The sequence below is a fragment of the Anopheles cruzii genome, chromosome 3 (genome assembly GCF_943734635.1).
Source record: "Anopheles cruzii chromosome 3, idAnoCruzAS_RS32_06, whole genome shotgun sequence".
In the NCBI taxonomy this organism is placed as follows: Eukaryota; Metazoa; Arthropoda; class Insecta; order Diptera; family Culicidae; genus Anopheles; species Anopheles cruzii.
Window position 1 is genome coordinate 81,233,071 of NC_069145.1, and position 19,519 is coordinate 81,252,589.

General features: G+C 53.1%; 1 protein-coding gene across 1 annotated transcript in view; it reads right to left on the reverse strand.

Moving 5' to 3' along the window:
* The window catches only part of LOC128271717 (rap1 GTPase-activating protein 1), a 97,044-nt gene that overhangs the window by 23,274 nt on the left and 54,251 nt on the right, over positions 1-19,519 (reverse strand). Inside the window, exon 2 of the mRNA XM_053009337.1 lies at positions 18,738-18,951. Coding sequence (XP_052865297.1) covers positions 18,738-18,951 — 214 coding nt within the window. The remainder of the gene's footprint in view (positions 1-18,737; positions 18,952-19,519) is intronic.

Sequence of the window (19,519 nt, forward strand, 5' to 3'; positions counted from 1 at the left end):
TTTTAACAGCCCTCGTTTTTTACGCGTCAGCAAGTCCCCCGTGAACCAGCAGGTGTGTGTGTGTAGCGTGGGATAGAATTCTTTGCCCTCTCTCACCCTCTCTCGAGTGTTGCTAAACAAACGGCGGCGACGACAACGCAACCGGAACGGATCGGAAGTAACGAATGGAGGCATCGCGGTACCGCAACATCTGCCGCCTATCGGTGTTCTCCACGACGACGACGGATGATGTGGGCGAGAACAGGCCCAGCAAGCCCAGGATCCTGCGGGGCCAACTGTCGGTTCTGGGAAGCATACAATTACCATTATGCATACATCGGGACGAACGAAAGACGACGAAAGGGAACGGACTGTGGACTTATCGGGCCCTCAACGGCAGGCCCTCCTCTCATCGCTTAATCTGCATCCGACACCTCGGCGTCGTCTAAGACGGGATGGACGAGGCACAAAAAAGGTCCATAAACACACACCCCGAGAAGGCAGACCTTATCTCGAGGGTCGAGAAGATGCCCAAACCCGGCTCGAAGTAGGGAGACGATGGCGGCGCCGACCTCGCCTGGTCCGACACCAAACTCGGTCCGTCTGTCACCACCTCTCGGGGCGACACAATATTTTGGCACGTTCGCCGCGGCTTAAACGGAACGCAAATTTGCTAAACATCATCACCGCCGCCGTCCGCGGTTTTAACGGGGGGCTCGTGGCACGAATCGCTCGGCGACTCTACGTCAATCGGCGCGGGGTCTGCAACCCCGCGAGGTCGCGTGGCCAGCGATTTAATAAGCGGAGTGCCCATCATCACCATCGTCGATGCCGTCATTAAGCGAGCTAATTGCGCGCGAGGAGATGCGCGATCGTTGCGCGTGCGCCTCGAATCCTCTCCAAAGAAAGTCCTCCGCACCGCGCTACACCGCGTCGTCCTTACCTCGACTCGACCGTGGTGGGGCAACGTGTTGCTGTGGCCAGTTATGTTGCCATTGTTGTTGTTATTGTTGTTGTTGTTGGTAGCGCCGTTGCTGCTAGTGCTGTTGTTGTTACTGGCGTTGCTGGCGTTGATGGAGCTTCGGCTCCCGGGCAGATCGCGCCACCGAAGGACCCCCATGACTGCCTGACGCACCCAGCGGCGCTCACCGCCTTCGCTTTGGAAGGCCACCTTTGTAGCCGCACACACACTCAGACACGACTCGATCACACCAATAAACGCACCATTAGGAGGCTTTTAGGCCTGAGCCTTTTTTTTTAGCTTCAAGATCCAATTCCGTTGTTCGATTATGCGGAGCAGACCGCGTCGTGACCCTTCTCCTTAGCCGTGGCCACTTTTGACATTTACACGCTAATGTACTCTCGGGCGTCGTTGACCACTTTTTTGTAATTACGAATTCATTGCCACCGGGCAAGCCCACCCCAGCGAGACCACCGTCCCAATGATCGATCTATTTCGTTTTCAATCGGCCATCGGCCGGTCCCATTTCAATCCCCAGACGGAAGGTCAATCGCGCTGGCGGCAACAACCCACTCCGAGCGCAAGGACCGATTCGTAACGCAATTACGGGGCGCACCCACACACAAGCAGACTGTGGCCCTCGGGGTATCTATCTGCTGCTGCTCCTGGAGGGTGCCGGCCGATACCGGGGTTCTATGTTGCCTATGTTTTGTAATGGTGCGGCCATCTCATTCCTTCACAGAGCCGGTCGTCGGCGATGACTCATCGCCACAACACTTGGCTGACGAATCCTTCCCCCGTTTTCGGGCGTTGCTTTAGTCCTTTTCGGGTGATGGTGATAAGGGATGACTCCGACTGTCTCACTCTCTCTCTCGGGCGTGTCTCAAATTTCACTTCGCCTTTTGCCAATTTGGGGTGGCAAGAGGTGCGCGCGGGGAGTTTGTTCACTTTCGCGCCACACGGCCACGGAGTGTTTATTCGCGCTCCGTCTGCCCCGCAACACTTTCCACTGTCCGGCACACACGTGTGCGGTGCGGTGCTTTCACTTCTTGGCCGAGTCTTCGATCATTTATCACTCACACAGCCGCCAGGTGGACCGCCACACAATCAGTACGGCGGGATGACAAAGACCACGGGGGGACTTAATGGATCCGACCCGAGTGGTGACACACTGACCACGTTCCGTCCGTGTTCCGTGCCTCGATCGGATCGATGGTCCACTTTTCCGGCCCGGCGAAGGGTCAATAAATGACTCTCTCTGTGAGGTTGACGAAAACTTTATGTGGCCACACACAACAGGTGACCACGGATTGGTGTCCTGGAGCCGGTTTGGCGCTGCACACACACAGACACAATCACTTTCGCGATCGTTGCGAGAGAAGGAGGCAACAAAGATCCGATCAAGATCTGCGCAAACATCGATATTCCGACGTCGTTGCTTGCGTTCAGCTGTTGTACCTTGCGAACACAAACACACACACGCGGTGCTGGAGTTGGTGTGTCCGCCGCCCCACACATAAACACAACACCGTTCGCGCAAGACACACGGCAAGGGTGAGGGGGATTCCCCTGGCAAATGATCGCTTCACCGCGATTTCGCGGTGCGTATGTTAAAAATAACGCCACGGAAAACTAGCGACAGCAAAAAGAGCACAACACACGCGGCCAGAGACTCTAAGTACGAGTACGATTGGACGAGAAACTTAGACGACGAAAATATACGCAAACCGCAATTCGCGCAGTACGCGAACGAAAACGCAACACGCAACCCGTTCTGTTCCGCTCAACGTTTTTTTTTGTTTAACTTCAAAATTTTTATGAAGTTGTTTTTATGAATCGACCGATTTTTGAACCTAACTTTGGCACTGCGAACCTAACTTTGATGACGAACCTGACACCCGAGTCAACCTACGAAAATCCCGAACAAATCCGAACACGAAACGAAGAGCGTAGTGCGGGGCGAGAGAGAGAGAAACTAAACTTTCCTCTCTCGTTCCATAAAATTTACCATAATTCTCGAAACGGCAGCCATCTCGTGAGAGTGAGAGATAGTGAGAAGAGCATCGGTGAGAAAAGTAACTATGGGAATTTGTATGCAACAGGGGGACATATTTAGTTTTAGGAAGAATCTACTGAAAATTTTAAACGCATTTGTTTTTATCGCATATCTTTTCGTCTAATTTAGCATTTTATCCAAGGCTTTATTGGTTTTAAAGAGTAATTCTTATCACTCTCTCGACTTTGACAGATGAATTCACGGAATCTACGCGCTCATCGGTAACTTATCTATTTTAGCAAAATATAACTAAAACCATCCCCTTTTAAAGTAGTTTTATAACCTCCGTTTCCCCACAGTGCATCGGTGAGAAAAAAGGCATAACAAAACTTCCGTGTGCCTGTCTGGACACACACACTCACGACGACGAGCCTACTTCATCCGATGGGGGCGCGACTGGGGATCCCTCAACCCTTTCGTCGCCCGCCCGCATGTGTGTGTGTGGGCTGAACAGGATTTACACACGTCACGGGAAGGTTAGGGGGGGGCCTCCTTTGGAGTGCGCGAATAAATGCAATGCGCGTCGACAAATGGTTGGTTGTCGGTAGCCTGTTCTTCTTTCGTCTTTTTGCAACGGCAATTTTCATCAGCGACGGCTGGTGGCGCGTTTGTCCGGCCGACCACCGAAACATCGACCAGATGACGCGTTGCGGACCTGGGCAACAACAGCATGTGGCCACCCAATCCATCCACCACCTGATCGAAGAAGCCCCTCCGTATCCGTTTGCTAATGACAGCCGCCGTGATGGCTGGCACTTCTTCTTCCTGGCGTGTCCCATGCGGGCCCCACAAGTCCCGCGGACGACGACGACGAAAGTACATAAAGTGCATGAATTATTGAAATGAAGCTCTCCGCACAGACACGTACCAACGGGACACACAGGCGGCGGGACCTGAAACCAAAGCCGCCGTCTGGCGACGTCGTCGTGGTCGTCCGCCACTTCCGGTATGGGCCGGAACCGGAGGAAGATTGATGCGAGAGGCGGGCGGCCCGGATGCGAAATGCAGAGCCTTCAATGAAGGGTGGAACACCGCATGATGCGTGGGGCTCGCCAAATATTTGGGGACCCAACTTTTGGGGAATTCACCGACCTTCCCCAAAGGAGGTTTGTTCGCAGTGTGGCTTCTCGCGCAGTCGATTATTCATCAAAGAAACGGGTCTCTTTGAAAGTTTTCCAGGACTTACCATGTGGCCATTGAAAGCGCCGTGAGCCACTGGTTGTGTGTGTGTTTGGAGCGAACCCTTCCCTGCTGTCAAACGATGTTTTGCTGAACTAACCTGAAACGACACCGAAAGAAGCGGGGATATTAAATCGGATAACTCGACGTTGCCGTAAAATAATTCATCAAACACCCGGGTGGAACCCACCAATGGCCCCATCGGTATGAATCATCAATCAGAGGGGGTTCGCGTTTTGCAGTCGCCGTCGCCGTCGCTAATCTTGTGCCTCGCACGCCCGGGGCTTCCAGAAAAGGAAAGACAGCTGTCAAACGATGAGGAAAGAATAGATCGCAACCACTGCGATCGCAAGTCCCCTCCCGCGAGTTGCACACCTCATTTTTAGACGTTCACCTCAAACAAAAAAACGAACGCTCAAAGAAGGTGTGCCCCAGCGCGTCTCGGCGCCAATCCCATCAGCTGCTTGCGAAAAGCCGTCCGAAAGAAATTAAAGTCTTGAAACGGCGGTCCACGGTCGCATGTTGATCAACCAAATCATTGCAGAAGAACTGCGTTGCTTCTGTTGGAAACGAAGTCAAGTCGGAGGTGGGAAAACGATTAGGTTGCGGGAAAAGACATCGCCCAGGAACTAAAGATGGAGTTTTACAATCATTTGCGCAAAGTTGGATTCAAAAAGAATGGTGGAATGGTTAAATGGATGGTGACAGGGGATGAGAAATGAGTCATATACGACAATATTGTGCGGAATTAAGCGTGGCCATAGCTTGGTGAAGCAGCTCAAACATTCAAGAAGCTTTTACAGTGTGGGACTTGAAAGGTTCTATTGGCGGTGGGACTTGTAAGGAATCATTCACTATGAGTTGCTTCCTTATGGCCAAACACTGAATTGAGATCTATGCTGGCATTATGAAGCTACTTTGAAAATGGCAACAAATTATACAACATAACGGTGTCTATTAGATCCAGAACCCGGACATTCCGAAACATCCTGAGTAAAGTTTTGAACTTCACTTAAAAACAACAGTTTTCTTTTTCCCCAACTTAATCCTTGGCCAACGGTGACACACACGATGGAGGATAAGAATCTGCGATTTGTGGAGAACCCCCCGCAGGATCCCGGATCCGTGCGGAGTTGCGTCAGGTCTTGCTCTTGGTACGCAACGAGCACGCGGTACACGCATCGGATCGTCGGATCGTATTAATCTTGTTTGAAAAGAACGCAACTCCGGCAAACCAAAAGAGCCTCTCGCCGAGAGTGTCGTGTGTGGGAAGCGCGACACCGAACAGACTCCGGCCAGGTCCCGTTGCCCCGTGGAGGACCTCGCCTCCCTTGTTTGGAGCTGAGCATTGTTTGATCTAAGTCGCGTAGTACCGTCTAGAAATTGGGCCGTGCTTTCGGTACATACACACACAGCGAAGGGGAAGAGTTATCCGGACGCAAACAGAGTCGGCACAGTCGCGGATGGCGACAGCATGACGTAAGCCCAAGTGGTGTCAACTTTGGCCTCTCCCTAGGCCCCAGGCGGCGCAGGAACTGTGGCCCGGCGAGAATGCACGGTGTAAGTGTGTGACCAATCTTTAAAATGCTCCCCCAACAACGACGCAGACGACGACTCCGACGCCGACGACGGGCTGGCCTTCGGTGAACTCGTAAAAATAGAACGACAACACTTTGGAGAGCGAGAAGCCAAGAAGCCAACGCGGACGACGACGCTCGTTTGTATGATTTGTGTGTCGCAACAAGCGCAAGATGGTGCGCTCCGTTGCAAATTGTGCAACTTGAAGATATTTGTGTTCCGCTGGGCGCGATCCAGTGCATCCTCCCTCATTAAACGGAGGCCGACGGTTCGGTTCGACCGGCCCATCGAGTTTGCCCATTTGCTGGCCATGATTTAAGGGGCGACGGGACGTTTATGGGCTGCACCAGACCGCCATTTAAAGCTATGCTGGTTATCTCGTAACTCGGTCATCTCGGCCCAGCTCCGGCCAGCCGGGCTGGCGGTCTAAAACACGACGACGACCAGAGCGCATCGACGATTATTTTAATTAAAAAGTATCAAATTCTCGGCTCGGCTCGGCTCGATGACCTAGCACGCGTCAGCCGGATCCGGAACCCTGGAACTCCCGACTGGATCTGGTTTCTGGGCGCATGAATCATCGTCAGCAGCAGTAGTCTGGCGCGACCAGATGACGGTGAGGCGCCCGAAAACTCGGAAGGCGCAACAACGACACGCTAACAAGCCGTACAAATTCTGCCTTGACCACCACCGGGTGGGGGATCATGTTACGGCCACCGTACGGAGTTTTTGGAGCACTCTCTCCCCGTGTGCGAATGGCACCTTCTGCGGGTTGGTTGGTCGCTTCCGGTTTTGTTTGTCAAAACAGCGGCCCGTGTATAATGATGGCGTCGCACGTCCGTGTTTAGTGGCCATTTCGCCAACTTTAAAATACAGACCCACACACACACTCGGCTCTACCTCCTTTCGCTCGAGACACTCTGGCGGGGCGCATCTGTTCCGGCGATAATCAAACCACCGCACGGAAGGTTCGCGGGCCGCCTCGTGTGTGTGTGTGTTGTTGTACCGAAAATCTACCGTTTTAACGCCGTAAAAACTTCCTCCTCGTGGCTTTCTCGGCGTCGGCTGGCCATCACCATCACCATCGGAGCGCAATTATTTGTTTCTTATTCGTCCAACCCATTACCGGGCATCGATTTATGCAATTTGCGTCCCCACTCCGCCGCCATCGGGCGCAAATTATGACGCAAGAGGCCGTGGCCGGACCGGAAAACTCTATTCTCAACACCTGCGCCACCTTCGCTGTTCGGTGGTTTGAAATTTGGCCAATTTTCCACATACTATACGGAGGCGATCTCGATCATCGCACGGATCAGCTCCCGAGAGCAATCGACGAACGGCCCTAGTGGCTGCCGATGATGACGATGAGACGATGTTTAGGATACTTGCCTCGCCACGTTACATAAACGATCGATTTCGGGCCGAATTCGGCTCCTCATTTGGTTCGACTTCGAAACCGTTAAAGGCAATCAGAGTTCCTAGGAACTGTGTTCCTGAGTGGCTACGCCGAGAAGACAACCCTTCCAAATCTGCTAAAGACGCCCAAAATCGACCCTAGTTCCTGAACTTGCGCGTGGCTCGCTGTTGGCCAATTCCGAGGCTCGAATTGCGTCGGACTTCGATTCACGACTTCCTGTGGGTTGAGATCATTTTAATACAGGATGAGGCAAGAGAAGTCTGGCTTGTTTGAGAGCTGTTTACGTCCTCACCAACATAACTGATTCGTTTAAGATTTCACCTAATTAATAACGAACGTATTTTTGTCGTCTTAAAATAGATTTCAATTATGCACAGTGGTGTTGTTGATGACGGAAGCGTTTGTCTGCATCTCGAGGAGGATTCTTGAAATTGTTTAATGGTATTTTAACGAAGCCAGAAATCTCTTGCCCCAACCTGGTATTAGAGTGATCTTCCTCTGGGCACTGGACCGTGGTGCCAACGAACTTCTTCATCCGTTGCGTGTTCTCGTGATTCTCGTTCTCGGCTAGCCAGTGGCCCAATGCAAAAGCGAGAGCGAATGCGACCAAGGCTCCAACGCCTCATTGTTCTTGCGCATCCGTCCGAGTTATGCTTTTTTTGCCCCCCCGCAACATAGTGCCACAACGAGCGAACGGGGTAAAAACGCCCGGCCGCCGCCGGAGAGAACCTGCTGCTGTGCCCACTTGTTGTTGTTGATGTTGCTGTTGCCAGTGGTGTTGGTGGTGGTTGGTAAAGAAGCGGAAGTATTGTAAAGCGATTCCCCGGGTTTTAGGGGGTTTCTTCGCCCCGGCGTGTGTGGTTCAAACATTTGTAGAAGACACAGCACACTCAACGCGCGGCTTCCGTCGGAGAGCACGAGAAAGCGCACAACATCCTCCGGCGGAAGAAGACCCGCGCGTAGGGGGGGCGCGCAGCTAAACAAACCGCTGCTGATGCCGCTAGTTGTTGTTGTTGAAGGAAGTGGAACCCACTTTACCTGTGGCCAGCCAAAGTGACGGCTCTTTCGGCGGTTCCCAAACACCTTCCCCAAAAATCAACTCTCATTTTCTACGATTACGCGGCGCATCCTAATGATTCGCGCAAGACCTTCGAAAGACACGAGAGCTATACGGAGAGAAGGTCCGAGAAGTGGGTCACTTTTACTTAACGCAGCTCGCTTCATTAGAGGCAACATTGTTGTCGGGGGCCGCCACAAAAAATGAGCGCCTCGCAATGTTGGCGAAATAAAAGTAAAACGCAAAAATCGCCACGAGATGATCGTATTACCAAAGTGAAAAACTGTGATGAGATGCATGTAAAACAACGTCAGCAACAACACGGACCCGAGGAGCGGAGCGGAGCGAATGGAGCCCGAAAACGATGGGAGCACAACAACAAAAAACACAACACAGAAACACAATGCTTGAGAGAAAACGCAACACACACCAACACGCGCGCACAGAGAGTCACTAAACGGCCAAGAAAAGCCTTGGATTCCACGGGCGCTTAAGTGGAAAATTAAACCCGTCGAGTGAGCGAGAGAGCGACAGAGGGTCCGGAAAAAGGCGGGAACTAAACAGAAACCCGCGCAGTGTGGTGTGTGCATTAGGAGAACTGCATCGCTCGCTGATGGAAATGAGACAAAATGATAATGGAACGGGAGCTTAACATGCGCCCCACGAGATAAAGTAAACATTCCGGCCAAGGGATCTACTGAAACATAATGCAACGCTCGACGGGGAACAGTTATGCGTTATGTTACGGGGTCCTAAACGCTCTAAGGGCCGGTCGGGCTAGAGGTTCATTAGGGCCATTCTCATTAGCACACACCACAAGCCCTGCCCGGAATCGGACTTAGCGTCCGAAAGAGTCCCAGAGAGCGGGGCCAACGAAGATTAAGCTTCATCATTTCATCTTAAAACAAATCGGTTCCGCGGTCGCCCGAAAGAAAAACGATCCGCACGCTCCGAGTGTCGCCGCTCGGTTTTTAGAGTCCCATCCCCTCGATTTGAGGTTCACACCGGGGGGCTATAATTTTCGGCCACACTAAAGTATGCCCCGGGAATAAAGGTCCCGGGACTGTCTATTTAATTCAATTAACATCGAGATTTTTCGTGAATTGTGCCACGAAGCCCCAGAGACCCGGGGGGGTTAGCGCCGCATATGCAGTGGCGTGTCCGATTTATGCATTCCAATCGCGCGATACGCTGCCGCTGCGGTTGACTGAAGAAACCGCACCGTGGCAGACTGTTTTCGGGGTTAGTATGCAAATTGGCCACCGTCAGCAGCGCTTTTTGGCCCGTCGCCGGCGTGAAAGTCTTGATGGGGCGCCGCCTCGCCGCAAGAAATGTAGCCAACCGAAGAAGAACGTTCACTCCCGAGGGGGGCCTTAGGAGGGCCTTCAGGGAACTCTAATGACGTTTCGTTCCGATGCACAACAGACTTCACACTTCGATGGCTCCTCTTCTTCGGATCGACGAAGCTCCGGAACGGAGGATCCCTTCTGGGTTCCGGTTTGGTGCCGGCCCTTTCGCGTCCCCCATCAGTGGACCCGGAAAAAGAGGGGCTTCGAAACGGGGCGAAGAATTTATTGCACCTTTCCGCGCGTGGAGCCCACCTTTTGGGCGATCCTCTTCCGTAGGCGACCGGGGCTCGGGGTCAATTAAAAGGCCGATTCCCACACTGCCCTCCGGTAGAATATGGCCGCGCGTGGTACTTCGACACTTCGCGCTCGCGCGTTCCGGAACCGGTTCGCGGTACAGTTTCTGATAAGCGTCGCACCGTCGCAACCCTTATTCAAATTCAAACCGAAACCGTTAGCGAAGGGAACGCTAAATGATAAAAAGGCAAGGGGGCCCCCAAGGGGCCCGTTCTCTTTGTCCGGCCTCCGTTTTACGATTGAATACACCTTTCTTTCATGCTAATAACAACAACAGAAAAACTACAACCGTCAGACGCCCGGAGAGGTGCACATTTTCTTCACTTTATAAATAAAAGCCTGCGCCTCACCAATCGGGGCCAGACGGCGAGCCCCATTGCATCTCCCGGGGGGTGGGACCGAGTGGCCGCGGGCTGCAATCACTTACGGAACACCCGGGCCGCGAAAATGGAAACGCTTTGCGGCTGCGGATTTTCCGAACCATACGGAAGGGCGATTTGCTGCTGTAATTAACCATACTGTGAAGCGTCATTAGGCCGCCGCGTTGCATATCGATCGCTCGCCGATTAATTTCCAGCTCCGGACCGGAATCGGCAACACCGTGCAGACGTATGTAACAGTGTGGGCGAAAAGGATTGTCAATTTCCCGAAGTCGAAACGTGACGAACGGGTGAGGTTAACGAGTGTTCAACGCTTCGTCCGGAAATAGAAGACTCGCAGGGCGTAAGATTAAGATTTGCGCCCTACGCAGACGTACGCAAGGCCGTGGGGGTTTCGACACACGCTTAGAACTCTTCAGACAACCCCGGGGACCCGGGGCTTGAAGTTGAGTCTGTTTTCTGCACGCTCCTTCACCGACACAATGGTCTCACATCTTCGTACGGAGGTTGAAGGCTAGATTGGAGTGTCTCTGTGTGTGGGGCGAACCCTTCATCTCTGGGCCCACAGTCTCCGGCTACAGGTGTCCGCTTCCCGGACCCCGTGACGATGCGCAATACGACACACAGAAACACAATGGCCATTGGGTGGTGCCGGTGCCGGGATGGATGATGAACATCATTCACACAGGGCTGTGGCCACAGATTCTGGGACAGTGATAAGGGTCGGCAGGAGGTGCAGTATTTCTTGTGTGAGATTCGGAGATCCGGAACCTGATAAATTAGAGCCACCGCCCTCGCCTAAACGAAGAGCATGTTCCCGCGCCCGATGTGACTTCTTTCGGGCCCCGTGTGTAGGGTGTGTAATCTTTTTCAATTTGATTCTGCTTTAATTAAACTCTATAATAGCCACGCCGCATGCCGCTCTTGTTCATATTTTGTGGTGCACGATCACCGAATCTTTCAACGCGTTTGGTATATGGAAGGGTGAGGGTGGGATGGTGGGGGAGTGATGCACAACAAATGGTCTTCGTCAGGCGATATTAATATTAATAGATTCGAACTAACTCTCCTATATTATGAAACTCAAACAGGAACTGAAGCGTTTACTCGAAGCGTCATTTTGCTATAGCAAGAGAGAAGGCAGAAAGAGAAAGAAGACGCTTCGACGAAACTTTCGGTTTTTATCGGCAAAACTTGAAAGCCAACGAAGAAAAGCTCGCTGCTTGAAACGACAGCGCCACCTGGCGGATTTCAGTGGAGTTTGTTTCGGTTGAGCTTCGTTCACTGACAGCCAGGTGGCGCTAGTGTTGCATGTAGCTGAGCTTATTTTTAACTTTCATTCAAACAATCGTGAAAGTGAAACGTGTCCTTAAAAGGAGCTCAACCCGTAGCAAATGACTGCTAAAAACAAGCCACATAAACGAACAAAAAAAAACCTGGTGTTTTGAGGTGTCCCTTCATCACCACTATAAGTCATTTTCCAATGAGCCAAGGATTCCCGCTGCGTGGCGGTCGGGTGTGTGGCAAAATGATTTGTCAAACCGCCTTCGAGGGATGACATTTTCGTTGCATCATTCTCGGCCGTTCCCATCAATATCGGGCAATCATATTTGTCCGTTTGCGCCTCACTCTCAATCAACCGGACCCCCGGACCGAGGACCTTCCGGGCTACGAAAAAGAGCGTCAGCACCCGCGGGGAGCGAAGAAAAAAATCGCCACATCATGGTTATTTACCTTGTGTGAGTCCTGCGAGCGCGCTCGTCCATTGCACCGGGTAATTAAATATATTAACACAAAACCGCGCACCACCAAGGACAGCGGGGTTTTCGATTCCTTTTTTTCTGGCTTTCCATCTCTCTTTAAAACCCAAATGGGAAGGCCCGGCCCAGCCAGGACACCAACCACCGGGAGAGCTGAAAAGTTTGAAACATGATATCGAATCGGGCGGTCGGTCGCCACCCATCGGCGCGGCGAGATGGGCTGATGATGATGATGGACACTTTGGAATTTTCTCTTTCCCGAAAACCTATCTCGCCTCGCGGGGAAAAGGGGTTGAAAACTGTTGGCCTCTACCGTACGGCTCGTTTAGTGACCGGAACAAGGTCGCCCGGGGTCGGAGCCGAGCAGCCGGTGAAAAGGCGGCGGCGGCTGTTGCAAAAGAAAATCCCATTAAGCGTGTATCATCATCGGTTTCATTACCCTTCTCGGGACCGGCCGACGACGACGACGACGTTCCGCAGATTTCAGTGGAAAGCTTTACCCCTTTTTACCGTCGTTTGCGAGGCGTGTGGCGGCGGTGGCGGTGTTCGATAGCGCACAGATATTTTTTGCCGTAAACATAAAATGGTGAGCCGAAAACACACACCTTTTGACGCTGGGCGACTCCGATTACAGTCGCCGTGGTCGCCGTGTTATGTTTCGGCTTCTCGTGGCATGCTGTCTTTCGGTGTTTCGGCCCCAAAAACCCCGTCAGCCCAGCCGGCCAATTATCAACACACGTCCAAACATTTCGACTACCTTTGCGAATGAGATTTTTTGTTCTCCCTCTCTCGGTCGGGTTCTCGGTGCGCCGGGCTTTCATCATTCCGCAGGGTGTCGTAGGGAGCATAAAAAACATCGCCACACGCAACCTTACCGCGTGTGTGCACTCGATACGAAGGGTTTCACAACCCGGACAGCCCGGAACCCGGAAGGGTTGTGATGGACGCCCGGAACACAGGAACACATTATTATTATCAAAAATTACAAAACCCGACCGAAGATCCGGGGCCAAAATGCACAGGCGATCCGGTTTTAAAACATTTATGATTTACGGATGCGAGGATGGGAGGATCCTTGGGATTGTTATTAGGTTTGCTATTGTTTAAGGGAAGTAATTCACCAGCTATTTTTTTTTTTGGTTGTGTTCGATGGCGGAGTGATGTTTATGGGTTTTTCACTTTTGTATATTTGAAGCAGCAGCAAAAAAAAGCAACACGGTCGCAACCTCCATCAACCCGTTCTCGCGCGCAATCAGCGCCGCTTCGGGTGCCTGTTGCGCCATATGTCATGCTGGGCCAATGATTACCGGTGGAATCCGTTAAATCGAGTTTACTTTCAAAAGCGTGCTTGGTAGCTGTGCCCTTTCGCGGCACGCGGGCTCGTAATAAGGTGGATAAATTATTGGACAATTATCTGCGCTAACGCGACGCTTCTTTGATGGAAACGCCGTCCCCGCCGTGGTTCGGTCCGAAAATGGACACTCGCGGTGAACTTCGTCGGCCCAAAAGAAACCTTCAACAATGCGCGAAGATGGCAAACACCGAAACGGAAGCTGATGATGCACTTTTGGGCAAGGACACCGCCCGCGGCGGATCTTGCGGAGGTGTCTCGCACGCCGCAGTGGCCAACCACACAATCCTCGGCACTCCGCAGCAGCAGCACCATTGGTTATGAATATAAAATTAATCTTGATTGCAAGTTTAAATGGGACGAGAGCAGATCCTGTGTGTCCTGTGTGCAGTGCTCGGACGTAAATAAACCCAATTCTTGCGCCGGCCCTTGCGCTCGAGACGTAATGGATATCCGGGTGAGCCATTAAGGCAATTGAAATTTTACAATCCAATAAGTGGCAATCGAGTGGTGCCCGAGAACCGGCTCGGAACCGGCCACGGTGCCCTAAAAAGGGACAACGCAGAGGCATCCTGACCTCGGCGGCCCCGACAAAAAGGGGGCGACGGGGCACGGGACAAAGGTGGCGACAAGATGTCCCGGCTAAGGTCACGCATACGGAAAGGGATGTACGGTGCCCGAGCGGGACCCTGAGCGGCGGAAGGTAGTAAATCTTGCACCCGAGACTATAAATCTTACGAGTGTTCCGTTTCCGTGGGCTGTCCCCGTGGAGCGGGTGTGGAGTGTGTAATTTGAGCGATCAACGGCACGGGGCGGATTGCCACCGGAACACACCGGCCCGGCCCCCGGACCCGATGGAAAGAACGGAAATAAGTGACGGTAATTATAAAATAGATTGCACTTTTCTACGGTCCTACGGCCGAGTGCTTCTTCGCGCGTTAATAAGATTATCGGCGCGCGCCAATCGGCGAAGGAAATTATTTTTCTATCCGCCCGCCAAAAAACGGTGATCGGAATTTCCCAAAGGCCACTCTCGCGTTTGGTCGATTTCTCCGCGCCGTCACCGGTAATGAAGCCATTATTTATTTTTGGGCCGATAACCGCTTGTAGCCGCTTCACGGTTGGTTGGGAAATCGAGACACGATCGACGAGCCGGACATGGATTCATTAGAATTACGAGCGTCAAGGACACGTTCGAGGAAGGGCTCCGGATACAATTTAAAACAAATCCGCCACTCAATCGGCGACCCTCGCCCGGAGTGTCCGAAGGGGGTGTCCGAGTTCGACCGCAGGCCGAGTCGGCCATTGTTGTCGAGTGAAAGTGTACAATTTGCGAAATAAAGGCACACACTTCGGAGGGGTCCGATTTTGGTGCCGGGCGGCGGCAAAAGGACACACAATTAAATCGATCATCTGCCGCCTGAAGGTCCCGGAACAGATGCGCTCCGATTGTGTCACCCGTCAGCCGATAGCGAAAAGGACTACCTACACAACCACCGGGAGCTGTTAATTGTCCGGGATCGCGAGAGAATTATTGCTTGTTCCTGTATGTAGCTGCCGGCGCGCTAATGGCGGCAGCTATGGTTTGTTTGGGGTTGCGAGGGATGTGTCATAAATTGTGCTCTCTTCTCTCGAGCCCGATCCCGATCGCCCCCGACGATGACCATTAGACCCTCACCTTGCTCTAATGAAGATGGTCCGGACGGTCGCGATCGCCGGTAGAAAGTGGATCAAACGCGCGTGTCCTGCGCACGGTTCGTTAGCCAGATCAATTAAAGAGTCGTCAAGATCGACCCATCAAGAAGCCGCGAGAGCCAAATAAGAAGCAGGAGAACCCAATCACAAACGCTGACTTGTCGCTTTTTCCTCCCGAAAAGGTCGAGGCAATTATTTCGGGGTTTTCGGGGGTCTTCGGAGGGTAAGCCAAGAAACAAAACATGGCACACCGATCCCGAGGACTCATCAGGACCTCTCAAAAGCAGCCCGAGGACGCGACACTTATCACCTCATCAATCCCGCGTCGAGGGCGATCCCGGTACGTCACCGGCTGTTCCGGAGGTCCTCCCGTGGGGGATCGTCTGGTGATCGTCGTTTGACACACTTCTGAGGCGTGCGCGGAGCGGAGCATTAAATTCACGGCCGAGCTAAAGTGTGCCCTCCGGAGGGCCCCGGCCGTGGGCTTCGTGCGCCTCAAGAAGGTCGACGCTTGAAGTGTCAAACGTGTCGCGCTTTATGTTTGCCAGATGTTTGACAGGGTGTCGATGGGTGTGCCCGTTGGCGTGGCATATTGTTTGCGTGCCCGAACACACAGCATAGTAGGTTTTTTCCTCTTCCCCCCTCCCCCGTTGCCTCCGATACCTTCTTGAGGCGTGTCGGCCGCCCTCTCATCGATCGACTCGAGGGTGCGCACAACACGTGGATTAGAGTTTCTTTGAGACAACGGCGAAAAAAAGCGAAACTCTTGCCGGAAGATCATCACGGGGTTTTCGGGTCGGTTGGCGCGACGTGCCGTGCCCGGCCGTGCTTGCGAGGGGTTGTTGGTGCGAGGTCGAGACCCCTGCAGGGTCGCCGACGGTGACGGGACGTGCCGCTTGGGCCGCTAATGAATCGTGAGCAGAGAATGTGGAGCATTACGCGTTCGGCCGGGCGATTAGCTTGACATCTGGCCGAACGATTTGTTGTTTTGTGTTTAGACAAACGAAGTCGGCCAGAAAAAAAGTGTGACCCGAAGAACCCGGTGGCCTCAAGAAAAAAGTGAAAGAAAAATTGGCCTTCAAACCCTGGGTTGGTGTCTCTAAGCTCATGTGTAGAGAAAACCACTCGAAACCCGCTCGCTGCTGTTTGCTAACGGATTTTTAAATCCTCCTCAACAACGAATCTCACTCTGAAGCCCCTTTCCACCCCATGCGGAATGGTGACCCCTTCGGAACCACCAACCTGCACACGGGCCCCGAAAAATGCATCGAAACGCACCAACGACGACGACGACACGTTTTGGGATAAATCGATGGCGACAGAGATCATAAATTTTTATGATCCCCGTTACCAAACACAACCCGGCTCAAGGGCCTGCAGGGTTAAAAATGGCCTGCTCCCGACACGGCGACACCCTGGAACCGGAAGGAACCCCGGGGCAGGGCCGCCGCCGGCTCCGATTAGCCAGTCAATAGCAGCAGGAGCAGCAGCACCACCGACGGCAGTCGATCAATCTGTCGCCGGCCAACCGGGGGACTTCGATCGGAAATATGACAACAATTTGAAAAATGTTAATCCGCGGAAGGGTTAGGTCCGGCTCCGGTCGACTGAGGTTCATGTTTTATGACGTTTTACAACCCGCGTGCGTGGCATGGTAAATGGTGATTTTTGGGCACACTCCGAAGTGGCAGCTGGCGGTTGCACATTTCCGTGAAAATTTATTTGAATCTTAGCCACCAACGGGCACGGAACTCGCGTTACCGGGCAACGCGTGCCGGGTGCCGTGTTCCGGATGCGACGGATTTATGGATTTATGAGTCCAGCTGCGGGTGCTAAGACACGGCAAGCGAACCACCATTTGTCTTCCTTACGCGCACACGCACACACCGCGAAAATTCTATCCTTCGTCGGAACAGGTGAGACTTTGGCCATACTTTCCGGCCATTCCCCGGTCCGTGCGTGCGTTCGCGGGCAATTCAATCAAAAATGATAAACGGCTCACGACGACGACGACGACGATGGAGATTGGGTTGCCGGTTGTTTCCGCCCTATTGTTCAACCTTTGGCACGATTTTCCCACCTGTGGCCGTCACGCTAAAATTAAAGGACACCGAACGATGTCTCCGGAACACAGCATGCCCCATCCCGAGCCGATTGACGTTCGGTGGAAAATTGGAAACCTGGAGCTCACTCTCTCGGTCACGCGCACGTCCATCAACAAGGCCTCTGACAAGTAACGATCCGTGTCTCTTTCTCTCTAGTACCGCAGCTGCTTATTGAATTTTCCAGCCGATAAATAATAAAAGAAAGAGGAAGAAGCGCCGCCGGAGAAAGCACCACGGTGGCGCGCGCACTTTGCCAATGCTTAGTCATGGAGAAAATTGGAGATTCTTCCGACTGTTTTGGTGTCCCGTTTTGTTGAAGTGAGCGTGAAAATACGCGGCGCAAACCGCACAACCTAACGGTGGACCTTAATCGGATTTTGCGACGCCACCATCGCCATGTCCGCTAATCGTTCGCCAGGGGAGTCGGATTCGGTTGCCTGCCGCTGTTGCTGGGTTGCTAATAGCGAAGGACGCTAATCCTTTCTGTCGATGGGCTTAGATACTGATTCCGATTTGATAGCTCACTCACCGAACGACACAGCGGCGTAAAATGCGGGCCCAAGATTGCCAAGCAATTAGCTGCGGGTTCCGCGAGGGGCTTTTTCGAGCCTTTATGCTGCTGTGGCCAAAAAATACCAGGAGTTTGCTCGAAGCTCGAAAAATCACATTGCCACACCTCGGCCACCTTTGGCCACATTTTTATATCACTCGGAGGTGGCGGGCGCGTGGTTTATGGCCGATCAAAAATCGCGCCACCTGCCAGCCAGCCAGCCAGCCCGGGGGCCATAAACTTTAGGCAGCAAATGTTTGACCAACTCGGACCACAAAGCCGAGATGGAGAATGTTTGTTCCTTCTTCACATCCGCCTCGTTTCGTGTGATTTTAGGGCCTCGTTGGACCCATTCTTCCATTTGAGAACGGAAAACAGTTTACAGCTTTACAGTTCCATGTTAGTTTATAAAATCGCCGTACTTTGTCCAGTTTAGAATGATAATCGCTGGCCATTGCCATGATCGATCACGAGGTGGTCTGGCACGTGGCCAACGGTTTCGGTGTTTGAAGAGCGAGAAACTATTTTTCCTTTCGTTGACAGTTACGGATGGGCCCCGCTGCTGCTGCATGTGCCTCGTAACGACCGGGTAAGTGCCATTACTTAATACGAAAAATAATAATTTTACTCGGCGTGTCGTGTCTTCTGCGAAACGGCGAGAGAGAGAGACTCACTGAACCACGACGACGACGACGACGGCGATGACCACCGCGCGTCTTGAAGGTCGCGCCACACGCAGCCACCCCATCGGTCATCGGGCTGGCTCGTGCAGGGTCGCGTGCCCGGAACGGGCCGCCGGAAAATAGTTCGCCCGGACCATGGTCATAAACCGTCAAAATGCTGCTTGCAAAATTGCGAACGCTCTCGCAAGGTGCAACCGGTAAGTGGCCGTGGCACGTGAACGAATAAATTACGGGTTGAGTGTGTGCGCGCGAAACGGGTCGAAAAATAATTAAAAACGGATAACTTTCTCGACGAACGAACCGGGATAAGAGCGGGGACAAAAGCGAAAAGGATAATACGCACCTGTGAGAAGTACGGCGGCAGGACGCAGCGCTGATCGTCGAGGCGCGAGCATTGGACGCGTTCGAGGAGCTCGAACAGATCGTGGGTTGCGCCGCGCAACCGTTCCGGGCTCGTCGTGGCACTCTTGCTGGTCGCCGTCGTCGCTCCGGGCCCCAGGCCGCCATTCTGCTTCGCGTTGGCCGCGGCCGTCGTCCACCCGCCCATGTGCTGCCGCCTGCGCCAGGGAAGTCCGCGAGGATGATCGGGAGAAATGGAATGGGACCGAAAAACGAAAGTCAATTACTGGCCCGGCCCGGGTTAATGTGATATTAATTATATTTTATCTACAAAATATGGAGTGAAACCAGCACCAGCATCGAGCCACCGATGCTCCCGAGCCCACGACGGCCCACCTTATCCGGTCTGGCCCGGCCCGGCGGATGGGATGCGGATTAAATTGGAAATGATGGATCGTTTTCTCGCCCAACCACGACACGACACGGACACGGCGGCAGCCTACCAGCGACCACACCACGCGCTGCAGTAGCGGTCCGGTCCGGAGTTGCATTCGGGACACACATGTTGCTGCTACCGACCCCACCGACTTGGAACTGGTTTCCGACGGAGCTCCCAGTTACGTCTACATCGCACCGATACATGACCGTGCTGGTGCCACGCCGTGGATTAGAACAAATTAATTTAATCGCGTCCACATCGTTTAGCGTGCGGTCAGTTTTATTTGTCCGCGCTGACACAACACACGGTGTCGGTGGCACCCACGGCCCCCACGGCACACAGCATTA